The 12537-nt window shown below is 43.8% G+C and overlaps 1 protein-coding gene across 1 annotated transcript in view; it reads left to right on the top strand.

The window, feature by feature from the left end:
- The first annotated feature begins 430 nt into the window (after positions 1–430).
- fam20cb (FAM20C golgi associated secretory pathway kinase b) overlaps positions 431–12537 on the top strand; it is a 48505-nt gene continuing 36398 nt past the window's right edge. The window contains exons 1-3 of the mRNA XM_018694029.2: positions 431–2385; positions 2652–2827; positions 7058–7136. Of these exons, the coding sequence (XP_018549545.1) occupies positions 1874–2385; positions 2652–2827; positions 7058–7136 (767 nt within the window). The 5' untranslated portion in view covers positions 431–1873. The remainder of the gene's footprint in view (positions 2386–2651; positions 2828–7057; positions 7137–12537) is intronic.

The raw sequence follows: 12537 nt of genomic DNA, 5'->3' as shown, positions 1-12537 counted from the left end.
TTCAGAGCCTCGGATTATCAAAGATCTCTACGCTGCTGTTTTAATTTTGTGTCTGTATCAGCTTCATTAACATTCACAACTAATGTTTTGTTCCACTGGGTAAATCCCTCCATAGAGCCTATCTTAAACCATCTCCACTTCTCTCTCTCGTGAATCTGCTCTGTGTTGGCACAACAGCCAACACCATCTCCCTCCCTCTCTTTCTTTCTCTCTCTCTGGGCTCTTTTTAATTATAAACTAATCTAGGGAGGTAATCACAGACAGTGTGATCAGTTACTCATGCATATATGCCATACTATGAAATGCGAGCAGTTTATTACCCTGCCTCTGCTGCCTATTTACAGCTACTGGGAAGCATGGATGCAGCCACAGTGCTGTACCAATTAGCCATAAAAAATAAGCATTAGTTCACTGGCTGGATATTGGACAGCGCTGCTGTTTGCTTTCATGGTAATTTATGTGCTTCATGTGGTAAACAGGTTAGAGGTCAAAGGAGCAGAAAAGCGTGGAGTCAGTGTATTTTCCTGCTGCATGGCTCCTTTTCTTCTTTCCTTCACAGAGCGCAGCGCCGAAAGGTGCTTTGTGGTTTTCATTTCATGCAGCCTTTAAACATTATTGAAGATGCGATTGCTGTTGAGTGGCAGCAGTGCAGGATGGAACTGGATCCTCAGACTGATGAGCGGTCTAATAGGCCTGTCTAATGTATCATCGATGGATTGACTGTCGTCTCGGAGGAGACATTTCAGAGGGATTCCAGCGGATGAATTCCGGAAAAAAAAACACACACACACACACACGGGTTTGTTGCTGACTGAATATTGGCCAGTGGAAAGACGCCCTCTTCTTGCGCAGCCGGGATGTGCAGGGAGGATTTATTCCAGGAGGAACACAGACGAGCGGTTATATGCTTCACATGGTCGCAGTGTCTCTCTCACTATCCCTCTCTCTCTCTCCCTCTCAGCCAATCTGCGCACGGTGACGCTGCGCAAAGGCAGGATCTAGCCTTGGCTTCACCATCATATTTAACACACCCACCCCAGATTCACACATGCTACAAGAGGTGCATTCTCTTATCCCCGCTACGCTCCTGCTAGAGGTTTGCCTGGCCCCTGCGGGAGGATCTCTTGTCTCCTGTTACCTGTGCGATTTATTCCGCTGGCTCGCCTCGGGTTATTACAGTCGGGACCAGATGTGACAGAATTTACGCGTCCTGGATCGCTGAGGTTGGATGAGCAGAGCACACACGTCGACTACTTTTCGGGGACTTTCCCCTACAAAAAACAACATTTAAACGTGAAGAGCTGCACTTCCCGTAGTACATTTTTTTCCGGGGCCGACGTCCCAGCTGATCCACGGCTGCTCTCCCCCCTTCCTCAGCAGGATCGAGGTCTTTGGACGGTGAGACCGATGCGCGCACTCGGACCTCTTGGACACACACGTTTAATGGATCAATTTCCCCGCGTATTGGATCCTACTCACTTGTCCGCTGCTCTGCGTTCCCTCTGAAATATCTGGTGGTAGACGGGAGAGGGGGTGAGCGGCGGCGTGGAAGAGGATGTGGCTTGCGCATATCGACCGCTGGTCTGAACCGACTCGACCTGTTTTACCTGGACACTTGCGGATGATTTTGCGCTTCTGAAATCTCGCCTGGACCCCCGACGCGAATAAAGCAGAACTCTGATGTTGAAAATACAAAGGCTGAACACTGAATCCTTTACTCAAGACGGCAAGTGAAGATGGGTCCTACGTGTTTAATGTATATTTCATTAGATTGGCGTCCAGTCTAATAAACATCATCAGCGATGTAGTCAGCTTGTTTATCTGCGTGCTGATCATTTGCAGTAAATACTCACATCTGCTTAAAAGGGAGACCATGAAGATGATCCTCCTGCGCAAATTCCGGGTTCTGATCCTCATGGTGTTCCTCGTTGCATGCTCGATGCACATAATGATAGACTTGTTACCAAAGCTGGAGAGGCACGGCAACAGCGGCTGCTCCTGCTCCCACACGCCGAGCGAGGAGCCTCAGAGCTGGGGGAAGCAGGGCTGGCCTAATAAGCACACCCTGCGGATCCTCCAGGACTTCAGCAACGAGCCCAGCTCGAACGTTTCCTCCCACTCCCTGGAAAGGATCCCGGTTACAGGCGACAAGGCGCAAGCTTTCAGGAGGCTGGAGCACCACGGGCTGCGCGGTGACAGGAAGAGACCGTTCATTCAGGACGCCGTGGTGACCAAGAACGTGCCGGCGAAGGGTTCAAGGTTGTTGGCTCTCTATGACCACCCCTTATACAAAAGATCCCTGCCGCCTTTGACAGACGAAGACACGCTGTTCAACGTCAATACAGACATCAGATTTGACCCCAAAGCAGCAGAGGATCAGGCATGGTAAAGTGTTTTTTATAAAGTCAGTCAAAGCAAACCTGAAGCATTTCAAAGCTCCAATGCACCAAAGGCCATGATTAAACATTTCATACTTTGTCTAATGATCAAAACATCACATGAAAGGGCTTATAGTTTAGTTCTATGCAATCACATTAGTCTGATTCCGCATCTGTGCTTATGGGCTGTTGCACAACACCTGTCACTAGTTGCTTAAAAACCTGAAAATCCTCTCCCTTTCTCTCCCTCTTCCTCCTCCTCCCCTCTCCCAGGAATGCTGAAGGCAACGTAGATGAGTTCAGCCCCACAGGGGAGCTGACGGCCGATTCCTACCCCAACTGGCTCCGCTTCCACATTGGGATTAATCGATACGAGCTGTACTCCAGACACAACCCCGTCATCGATGCCCTCCTGAAGGACCTGGTCACCCAGAGGATCACCAGCGTTGGTGAGTCATGAAAAGACAACAGAGGGGTGGGGGGTGTGACTCAAACAGTTTCCACTTCTTTTAGGCTCAGACAAGTCATCATGACATACATTTTTGAGGTTTGCTGACGTATAAAGATGATCAAATTTGTGCTCCTGTTGGCGGTTGCTTGCCATATGACACCAACAGGAGGTCAGATAATTCACCCGCCTTACTACTATCAACACCACCTCATTGGTGACCTATAATAGACACACTACTCAGGAGTCCAGTCTCTTGGTCAAGGACATTTTGACTGGCCACTTGCTTACAGTTGGACGCAGACATTGGTTGTGCTCTTGGATTAAACCTGTGCCATTTTGGTTATCTAATCACTAGGTGTCCGTGTGTGCTGTGGAGAGGTCAAAGTTCAATCTCCTGAATGTGAAACGGCACCAGAAGTGTTGCCAGATTTGAATGATGCGAAGTTCAAACTCACCAAATCTTCATAAAAAGCAGTCAAATCTTTTATGTCCACATGGGAAAATACTGTTTGGTTTATGTTTTTACAAATCTGAAATGGGTCCCCAACGTCTGCATTTATACATATTAGCTTAATAACAATGTCACATACATTGTCAGGGTTGTGCTGAAAAGGCGTTTAGTCCTTGAGATTCTCCCTGATACAATATGTCTTGTGACTCCTATCAGAGTTCTGTTATGCTAGTTTTATTAGGCAATCTGAAACCCAGGGTTACGGTGATAAAGAAATGATCTTTTTTAATGTAAAAAGTCGTCATTTGTAAGAACAGACATTAACTTTTACAAGTTTTCTACCATAGAGCTAGGATGGTGTAACTGAGTAATAATTTAAATAGGAGAAAAGGACATTTGGTTTTATTGGTTTTCAGTTACTGCGTATTGAGCTGCTGAACGAAGTGTTCCGTTAGTTGTAATACCTGGAGAGGCAAAGGAGCTGATTCACTGTACTGGGTCTGTAAGTTTTTGTTAGGCAGAGTAAATGGTACAAAAGTAGCCCAAATTATCGCAAGCTGCTCAATACACATTGTAGCTGCCCAGTCAAATAAGACGTAGCCCAGCTGGGTGGAAACCAGGCCAATCTGGCAACAGGGAGTGTCAGTCTTAACGGCAAGCCAAGGGGGAATGTGTGCCTCCAGCCTGCAGGGACTGGGTCTACCGTAAAGAGTGAGAGGAGGAGGGGCTGCAGAGTGACGGACAAGCATGCTCCTCGCTGCCACAGACACTGATGACACGAACACATTCTTCAACACACACACAGGTATGCACGAAAATGGAAGTCAGCTGCGGGCTATCGGTACGACAGCGCTGAATCTGATCAGCCTGCACGCTCCTGCTTTACAAGGCTGAAGGAATAATAAAACACAGCAGTCTTCTCTCATGCATCCCTCACAAAGTGCCAAAGCAGAATACATGAAGCCGGAGAGAACACCTGGTCTCGATGCAAATCACACTGCTACTGTACATTGCGGTTTGATTCAAGTCAAATGCTGTGGCTTTTTTTTTTTTTATTTGATTGACAAGCCCGAGCTAAATCAAGCTTTCTAAAGAAAGCCGCAAAGCCTCTGCCGTATGTGCAGGTGGATACCTGACAGAGAGAATAATCCATCCTGGGGCAGTTTTGTGGAATCTATTTCTGCTTTTTCTTCCTTTTGGGGAGATTGTCTTCCTTTTTGGCTCAGTCCAGTTCCCACATTCCAAGAGTGCTTGTCGACTCAAGGTCTCCCGTCTCACTCTTGCTGTGAAAAATGATTGCAGATTTCAGGTTTATCTGCCAATGACAAAACTGTAACTGGCCTGTAGCAAAGATTAAATACTTATCTGGGAGTGGGATTAACTGTTTATAAAACTGGCACTGTTACTGCCTGGTCACTAGGGGAAAACATTCTCTCTTTCTTTTCTGTCTTTCTGCTCAAGATGTTCTCTAATTTTCCCAGATTTTCTCCCTCTTGCGTTCTCAACTCTCGGCCTGGGTGGATAGAGGAAGCAGTTCTCAGCGTCTCTAGCCAGCTAAATACATGGTGGCTCAGTAATTACAGAGCCTTAACACAGGCCTGGGGCAGAATACCAATAGAAACCAACAGCAGTCGGTTATTATCTAAACTTAAGGATAGGACGGCTTGGATGTATTATGCACTATAACCTCTTTTGAGCAATATTCATCAATGAGGACATAGCGTGCAAAAGAAGCAGATATGAAAAAATGTTATTACAGATGATAGTAAAAGTCTTTAATTATGATGGTTGCAGTGCACAGCCCAAAAAGAGACAGGGGTAAACGTTTTTTGCAGCTTGAAGTCTTGACAAATATGGTTTACTTACTGTGAGTGGAGGTTGAAATGAAATGTTATTTTCATGGTCCTTGTACACAGTTGCCCTGCATGCATGAGCTCCCAGCAATTACAGTTAGATTTGCCTTTATTTAAAATGTCTCCAAACCTCCACATAAACACACACAACCTCACGCAGCAGCAGGTGAGGTCAGACGGACATTGATCTTTCCACTTGTAATTTTTTTCTCTGTAAACATTTCGCTTGTCCTCGTGATTCCCATATGTAGAAATTAATGAGAGAATTGATTGAGAGGGTTGTTCTTTGGCAAAAGGCCACCAAAACACAATTTCGAATCGATCAGTTGAAGAAATAGCAGGCATGGTGGCTGCTCTGCTCTTTTTCTTTTTTTCTTTTTTCTTTTTTTTTTTTGCGAATTTCAGATAGTTTCAGCTGTGTATAGTCCTCGTCCCAGCACTGAGCCCAGTCCCACGAGTGCCTTTAGATGGCATTACTGTGTTCAAAAAGGGAGAAAACATGAAGGACAGAGGGATGAATAGAGACACAAAAAAAGACAGAGAGAGAGAGAGAGAGAGAGAGAGAAAGATAGGCCCTCCAGAGAATACACAGAGAGAGTCAACAGCAGAGGAACAGAGAGCGTTGGGTGAGTACTGACTGTCCTTCACCCCCTCCGTCTCTCTTCCCATCAAACAAACACTGTGACATCAGCACTCAGTCTTTCCAGAGCACAAGTACACACACATATAGACACACAAACACGCATCTGCTCACGAATCCAAGCTTGCACAGTGCACTTCACTTACATGAGGAAATCTAAGCTTCAGGCCGCAGGTGTGCCACAGACGCGCCCCTAAAATCAGTGTCAGTCAGTGTTACAGTACAGCACGGGTTAATATGAACACAGTATAATCCCATTTTATCATATGTGCATGGATTTATGGTTAGTCTCTTACCTCTGCTGTTTTTCCCCCTCATAGACTCTCACAGTCTGTAAGCACTGAACAATCAATAACTAACGATTAGACGCTTATCAACAGAAAATTTATTGGCAGCAGTTTAAATACGTTCAATTAGCTTGATATTTTGATTGTAGAATACTTAATGACGACTGGTTGGTTAGTATACAGAGGAAGTTGTCTGCTTGTTTGTTACTTTACGAGCAGATTAGCCTTTTACATCGTTGGCATGCTAACATGTGTGTTGTGTTTTGGAGCTGTGTTTCAGTTTTGTATTTTTGTAGGAGAAAGTTTTGAGTAAACAGATGAATAAAAGAACATGGAGTACAGTTGATTGACAATTAATCATCACACGTCCTGAATTAGCAGGAAGTAATCTGCATTGTTTCCAGCTTGTCAGCATTTGGACGGTTCTTCATTTTAAATTGTTGCTAATTTAAACATTTTTAGATTTTGGACTGCTGGTTAGATGAAACTTGTTTTGTTTTGTTTTGTAAAGTCAATTTTCACTACTTTTCTGACATTTTGTAATCAATAATTTCTTCCCAATGTGTGTATCATCTTGTTCATTTGTTGCGACTGGAGGACAGTTAAATATTTTTTCTTAGAACAGAACTCCATTTGGAAGTTAAAAAGCAAAGTGGTGGGCAGAGCTACAGGACAGGTCAGCTAAGCTGCAAGATACTGGCAGATACTTGTGTTATTTTTTGGTAACATTCATGAGGCATTGTAGAACAGTTATTGGTCTAATTAATTAGCTTACCTAAAGAAATTCCAGCATGGGCTATTTTGATTTTCTAAGGTGAGCTAGACTAACTACAAAAAAGCCAATAACTAGCGAGACAAATTTGTTGAGAGCACAAAAATAGCTCTTAGCCTACATTGTCATGGCTCATTTCTTTTGTTACAAGAAGAAATGATGTGAGGTTTAAACTAAAATATAAATGTATTGCTAATAGCAGTGTTGTCTGTTTGATTTCTGCAGCGATGAAGTCTGGAGGCACTCAGCTGAAGCTCATCATGACCTTCCAGAACTACGGTCAGGCTCTGTTCAAACCTATGAAGTAAGTTATTTTGCTTTTCAGTGAAAAAACATTTTGTGCATCACATGTGTTGCAATAAATAGTTTCCTGTAGCGCTGTTGCTCCTCTGATTAAACTGCCTTCTCATCTCGCTGGCTCGATCAGGCTGGGTGGTCTGTGTCAGGTCCACCATCTTTAAGAAAAAGCAATCTCTTTCGTATGGCATTAAACCTTGAGTGCCGTTTCAGCATAAAACACAGACCGTTCAGCTTTCTACCTCGACTGACTTCCTTTTCGCATCCCACCACCTACTCATTCTCCTCACAGCATCAATCTCATTTCCTCATTCTCCTCTCTGGCTATATCAAATTGCTTTCATTTCAGCGCAACCTTGATATTCGATTGAAGGCCGACATCATTCTGCTGTGTCAGAGCCAAATGTTGAATAGGCATTTCACCTCGTAGGGCTTTCAGGTGACTCATCACATCTTTTAGTGGCCATGTTGGAGGTCCTCAGCCCTCAGGCAACGTTAGCTGTGTCATTTTATGACCGATTCATCTGATCAGGTTTCAGTGTTTTGATCATATCAAACCTTCTAGTCAGCTAAATGTCATCGTCTTGTAGTCAGGACATGATTTGCGTGCTTGCGAACAGAAGCTGACTCCTCGTCCTACAGCTGTTGTGGTCCAAACTTGACTTTTTCAGACTTTAACCTGTACTGTTGCTGATAATTGCAGGTCATAATTATTTAATGTTAAGTATTTGTCACCATGATGTTGATATTTGTGATTCTGAGTTAAATGTCTCAACATTTATTGGATTACTGTGAACCTACATTCGTGTCCCTCTCAGGATGAGGTTTCTCAGCTCTCTGTAATGGTGCCAGACATTTACTTCTGAATCCTATTCCAGCTGTGATATCAGAACATCCAGCCAGTCAACTAGAGCGTATCATTAGTGTCTCACATTAAGAGGTGAGGAGCAGCGAAAGCAACACTTTCCTTTCCTTTTCTGCATAAGCTTACCCCTGCACACCCTGTAATACACCTTGGCTTAACAGTGCGGAGGAGATAAGTCTACCCAGTGGTAGAAACTGCCCCACTGGTAGACACTGTGCTATATTTGATTAATTCACTTTCTCTTTATCCACACTGTCATATTTAGAAGATAACACATCCCAAGAGAAGTGCTCTTTGCTCCTAATCCCCTCTCGATTGGTGGATTTTAAATGTCACCCGTCTTTTGTTATGGTGATTGTAATTTAATTGTGGGTTAATGGTTTTCTACACAGGCTGTTGTCTGGCCCCTGCATGTCAGCATGGAGAGCAGGGTTAAGCCTGTGGATGATAGGTAGCGAGGTTTTCCGTGGGAGGAAGAGCTATTCAGAGACTGTTGTAATTACTGCTTCAGTCGTACCACACCAAGTCAGGCCAGACGCAACAAGCCTGAAATCATCCTGACAGGCCGGGGAGAGGGGGAGATGAGAATGAGGTGAGAGGAGGGAAAAGGATGGGAGAGGTGTGGAGTGCAAGAGAGGAGGGAGGAGAGGTGAAGGGGCAAGGAGTGGAGAAGATGGGGGGGTGGGGCTGGGGGGTTGTCAATACACGTACAGAGTCAAAATCCACAGATTATCTCGGTGCACTGCCTCGAATTTGAACCCAGATGGAAATGTGAAATGACATTTTTTAGAGAAAAGCGCGGGGTGATGGGGTTGGATGTAAATCTGTTGCTTGACAGTTGTGGTTGTCAGACCCGCCATGATGGTTGATAATCCTAAAAAAGCGGCAAGAGCGGGGGCGGGGTGGGGTGGGGGGGCTTTTTCATTCCCTCTTGCTTGAATGCACTTGACTTTAACAAAATAGGGCAACCCATGCTGGCATGAGTGTGTGTGCTCATTTGGACTGCAATCAAGGTCTTGACAGATTTGCACAGTCATTCCTGCTTTATACATCATTTCCCGCACAGAGATCACGCATGCACACATGGCAACATTCACACACACACACACACACACTCACATCCACTTAACACCCAACATCATCTCCTCGTTCCCAAATCTGCTGGTGTGTTTCCACATGGTGCATCAAAGAGACAGGGGCTGAGAGATCAAAGACTTCTCCGGCTGTGCTCTTCAGCTCGGCTCCTCTCAACTCTGATGCAAATGTGTGCCAGGCAATCAGGCAGCGAAGGCAGGCAGGCAGGCAGGCAGGCAGGCATGCAGGCATGCGGTGTCTGGGTAACGATCGACCCTCCAACCATCCATATCTGTGGAAACCTGCTCTCTCGCTCCTCCTCTGCTCTATCAGGTTATTGGCCCCTCTGTCTTTTTCTCATTCTTAGTATTCTCCATCATTCTGCCTCTGTCTCTGCAACTCTGTCCGCTGTTTGTTTTTCTTTCCCACACGTTCTTTACCAAACAGCACAGATGCAGAAATCCATTAACAGGCTTGCTGTATTGATTCTTTAGGTATTCTCTCTTTGTCTTTTTCTTTTTTCTTCAGCGAGAGAGAGAGTGATCTGATGCTACAGTCAGTGCCTCTGTTTTCTGGTGGCAGGGTTCCTCTTTATGTGTCTGGAAAGCAACACACACCGTAGCATGATTTCACTGTTTAGGTGACAGAGATTTAACCAGCCTCTGCTGTCTTGAGACGCCACAAAATGGCCCACAGTACCTGTCCCCTATGATGTAACATAGATGAATCAGCCCACTGAACTGCTGTCTGCGGTCCAGTTTTCCAGACATGGAATAAACCCAGTCTTAACACGTCTAATCTATCTCGAGGCTTATATTTATGCAATATTTGTTAAGACTACGGGCCATGTGAGATCAGAGAGGCTTCATGGGATGGCACTGAAAATCCCATTTGAATCCCAGCCCTGTGTCGCATGAATAGACAGATGAAAACGTTGTAACCTGAATAACACTCAGTTTGATGACTAAGCTCAATTATCATCTTCGTCATCCTATGCATCCTGTTATGCCTGTGGCCAGGACTGAAATATCCATGAATTGTGGCACTGCCATAATTTCTTCTTTTGTTCTCATAAACAAACATTGCACGCTGTCAAGTTTGCAGCATTTTCCAAATATGTGTGTAGATTTTTCATATATAGATCACATGGACCATGGCTACCTCAAATAATGCAAAGAAGAAGATGAACAAATACAAACGATCATTTGAATATTAACTTCTGGCAGATAGATGATAGATTATCGATATGAATACGAAAAATTAGTAACATAAAAACTTGAGGGACACTGATAGAGCATTCAGAAAATACTCATGTATATTTATTTAATTCCTGTCAGGTTGTGTATCTCCACTAATCACAGGGCAATGCAATATTGCCTGACAGGTAAAACTCTGGGGAAAAAGTCCACCAAGGACTCGCTTGCTACTCATGAAGCTCAACATCACTGTGAGTGCGCAGAGAGAACGATAACCTTTGACTTTTTGATTGATCATGCTGGAAGTCCTTCTCAGTCATAATTGATGTTGAATAACTTGATGCTGCGTAGTGAAAACGGTCACTAATTATGAGCATTGTGACCATCACCCCTAAAAAAAAATGACTACAGCTTGAGTCTGGGGCAGTAGCCTATGGCAGCGCTCTGTAGCCCTGTAGCCCTGTAGAAAAACAAGTGTTCTCTTTGAAAAGGCTTGGTTCCTCTGGGAGGACCACTCCAGCAGCAAAACATTTTGTACTTTCTAAAGCTAACTTTCAAGTTCAAATCATACTAATACATATAATGTGCCTTTTGCTGTCAGGAATGTCCATGTACCTTTTAGTGCAAATAAAAAGGTGTGCATGTAATACCTTAAAGACCACAGGGGACCTTTGTTACAAGTACCTTTGTGTACAGAAATAGACCTTGCTGTATGGTATGTTTGAATCCCAGTTGTAGCATTGTACTTTACTGAGCTCTTTGAACTTGAATGTCTTGGCAGTGAAAACAATCTTTTATTTTCTGTTTGTCTTTGTATCCTCTTGTCTTTCTTTCTTTCTTTCTTTCTTTTTTATCTCTGCGCCATCATGGCTTTGTGCTGTTGTGAACTGTGGAAGCTATGATTGTAATATTTGCAGTGAAATTAGTTTCAGAGCACACAAAGCCCATTAGATGACGGGCGCAGATGATCGACAAAGGAAGGCGGGGGAAGGACTGATGATTGATATAATGATGGTTTTCCGTTTCTTCTCGCTTCCACTTAATTGTATCACTTGTCAATCAAGACGACTGTTGGCTCAGTCTCATGCAAATCAATCTGAGTATTCCTAGAAGAGATATCTGCTCTTTCCGCTGCCCCTCCCTGCCAAGCGATCTATATCAGTGCCACGACAGGTCCATGAGTTATTTTTGATTGACACATTGGGGAGACAAGAGACGGGAGCCGAGTAATGTCACCTCGTTTGTGTCAATAACATATTGACAGCAGCACAAATAACAGCCTGGAGGAAATGTCTGAATTAAATGTGAAATATTAGTGGGAAATTGGCTGCGTATAAGAGTTGATGTTGTATCATCAAGCTGCATCAGCTGTGGGGGGTGAAAGAATAAATTTGAGAGAGCTTTGTCTGAAGACAGGGTGGGCATGTTTTAACAAAAACCCTTATTATCCTTTGCTTAAAGCTGCCAAGATTTGTCTTCGAACGAGGCAAACACTAAACACTGCGAGCCTGATTTAAAAAAAAAAAAAAAAAAAAAAAAAAGTACAATTCAGGCATTGTTCCTGTGTGTTACCAAACAAAAGGGATGTCAAACAAACTTCTCGGTGGACAAGCCTCCGTTTTCTCCCTCATTTTTTATATATATTTTGCCCATTCAGTTGCTTGTTTTGTCAGCGTGTGTCCATGTGCGCTTGTTTACTGTGTGATATTGTATTCGCAAGGTCTTCTGTGCCTGTGCTTTGACTTTGAGTCAGGAAATAAAGGGATGAACCGCCTCAGGACAAGTCATTCAGAGCACAGATGATGAGTGCAGCTCTGTTTGGAAATAGAGGAAATTCACAGCAGCACAGTGGCAGAGCTTCGGGGAGAGGGGGCTAGAAACTAAGTACCATGTTAACCCTCAAACTGCTGGCCCTCTATCTGGAAATGGTGCAGCTGCAATGAACCATGACATAAACCATTTAGACTCTATCACAAGAATAATTCGATATATGCAGTACATATAGTAATTAAACCCTATACTGTACACGCTTCCGGCATACAATAGGTAGCACATCAGCTGAAACCCAGAGTGAATGTATTTGCATGAATTACATGCTTTTAATTCAAGTAAAGGTTATATCTGATAGAAGCAGTTTTTATACATGCACACATTGCAAACACATTACATCCCTTTGTGTCCAAATAAACAACGTTCATAATGTAATGAAAAAAAAACAGAACATATTATATTAACTTCTGTACCTTTGCATCTCGGCGATCATAGACATCTCC

The sequence above is a fragment of the Lates calcarifer genome, linkage group LG23 (genome assembly GCF_001640805.2).
Source record: "Lates calcarifer isolate ASB-BC8 linkage group LG23, TLL_Latcal_v3, whole genome shotgun sequence".
In the NCBI taxonomy this organism is placed as follows: domain Eukaryota; kingdom Metazoa; phylum Chordata; class Actinopteri; family Centropomidae; genus Lates; species Lates calcarifer.
This window is presented reverse-complemented; position numbering and strand designations above follow the sequence as displayed.